Source organism: Bison bison, unplaced genomic scaffold (assembly GCF_000754665.1).
Source record: "Bison bison bison isolate TAMUID 2011002044 unplaced genomic scaffold, Bison_UMD1.0 scf7180017864506, whole genome shotgun sequence".
In the NCBI taxonomy this organism is placed as follows: Eukaryota; Metazoa; Chordata; class Mammalia; order Artiodactyla; family Bovidae; genus Bison; species Bison bison.
The window spans coordinates 564,263-565,955 of NW_011495063.1; the positions used below are offsets into that span (position 1 = coordinate 564,263).

At 40.6% G+C, this 1,693-nt stretch overlaps 1 protein-coding gene across 1 annotated transcript in view; it reads right to left on the reverse strand.

Moving 5' to 3' along the window:
- Positions 1-482: 482 nt before the first annotated feature.
- LOC104980659 (A-kinase anchor protein 9-like) overlaps positions 483-1,693 on the reverse strand; it is a 2,267-nt gene continuing 1,056 nt past the window's right edge. The window contains exon 2 of the mRNA XM_010829417.1: positions 483-1,633. Within this exon, the coding sequence (XP_010827719.1) occupies positions 989-1,633 (645 nt within the window). The 3' untranslated portion in view covers positions 483-988. The remainder of the gene's footprint in view (positions 1,634-1,693) is intronic.

Genomic DNA, 1,693 nt, shown 5'->3' on the forward strand with positions numbered 1-1,693 from the left:
CTTCTCTGTGGGGAGAGAAAAAAAGACAGTACTTTGTTTCCCTTTGAATTTCTCTCCCCCATAGCTAGTGGTCTAGGATGCTACTATTTTTAAACTTTTATAATACAACCAATAGTGCAGGCAGAAATGTGCCAGCTCCTATCCTTGGAGACCATAAATGGAAGTAGGATCATTAACTACTCAAGGATGTAAGAATACTGCTCCTTATATCCTTCATCAAGTTACCCATAAAAGATTCAAAATTAAAATTTAAATATCTATACAGTATAAGTGTGCTTCCCTTGTGGCTCAGCTGGTAAATTATCCACCTGCAATGCAGGAGATGTGGGTTCCATCCCTGGGTTGAGAAGATCCCCTGGAGAAGGGAAAGGCTACCCACTCCTGTATTCTGGCCTGGAGAATCCCATGGACTGTAGCATTTGCATATGTGTATGTCTGTGTGTATGTGTCTGTATGCCTAATTAATTTTTTTTTTTTTTTTTTAGTTAAAACGGTGAAGTCATTTTTATTTCAGTACTTGACAAAATACCCCATAAAATTCAAAACTTCTACCATTATACAAAAATAGGTCTCTACAAGTGATATTATCTGTCTTCATCACCAGTAGCAAATATATTAGGCAGAAACATGTAACTTCAGTAGCCTTATAAGAAAAGTGCAGGACACCTCAAGCTACACATTCAACTGTATCATAATGCCAAAAGTTTAATCTTTTCACCCATTAGATAAATAACACAATGTTTATAATTTAATCATTTAAATTAGCATTCCACAAATATACATGTAATTGAATGATTATTGTGCATGAATACATACACAGTGCTTATATGTACAAATTCCAGTTTTCGTGTGCTGGCAAGGGCTTTGTATACAATCATAAGCTGTGTTCGCATTGGTCCCATTGAATATCCACAATACAAAAGCACAAAAGAACCATTGATTTACAAAAGGAAATCTGTTTAAAATCAATTCATGATGTTTCAAAGGATTATCTTCTCATGCCAGCATGAAACTGAGTTGAACCTGACTGTACAGTTCCAAGTCGTCTTTGCAGTGCCTCCAGCCGAGTGATATAATCTGTCAGGGCTCTGTCAGGATCATAATTCTGAAGCTGAGAACATGCTAAGGAACCAGGGTTTAAATCAGCTGGAAGGCCTGGGTACCTATTTTGAAACGGTAAAGGAGACCTTGGATAGTCCAGATCTGATCTTGAGCGGTATGCAGTATGTCTCGGTTCTCCATAAAGCTCCAGCCCGCCAGAAGAATGATAAAATGTGTCAGTCTTTTCTGCACCTAAAGTAATCCAAAATGTACCTGGATTCAATCCAAAGCCATCCCTGTTAATATTGATGGAACCAGAACTTGTGACTCGATGCCACCGTCGAACCAAAAATTTCATTCTGGAAATCGCCATGGACACTCTGACGGCTGACCGAAACCTGGTGAAGCCCTTTGGTCGGTTGGTGATCACCTCCAGGTCTGTGAAGGCCGGCTGTCCCCCCATGCGGGCCAGCAGGGCCAGGGTGGCCTCCTCACACTCCTGGAACCCACCCAGTAACAGGAGCAGGTATTTCTTCTGATAAATGAGAGCTTTCCGAAAGCTTTCTGCCCTCAGGTATTTGCCATAAATTCTCTTTATAGCAGCATGCTCGGAATCAGGGCTCAGATTCTGAAGTAGAGCTTCGTTCCTCAG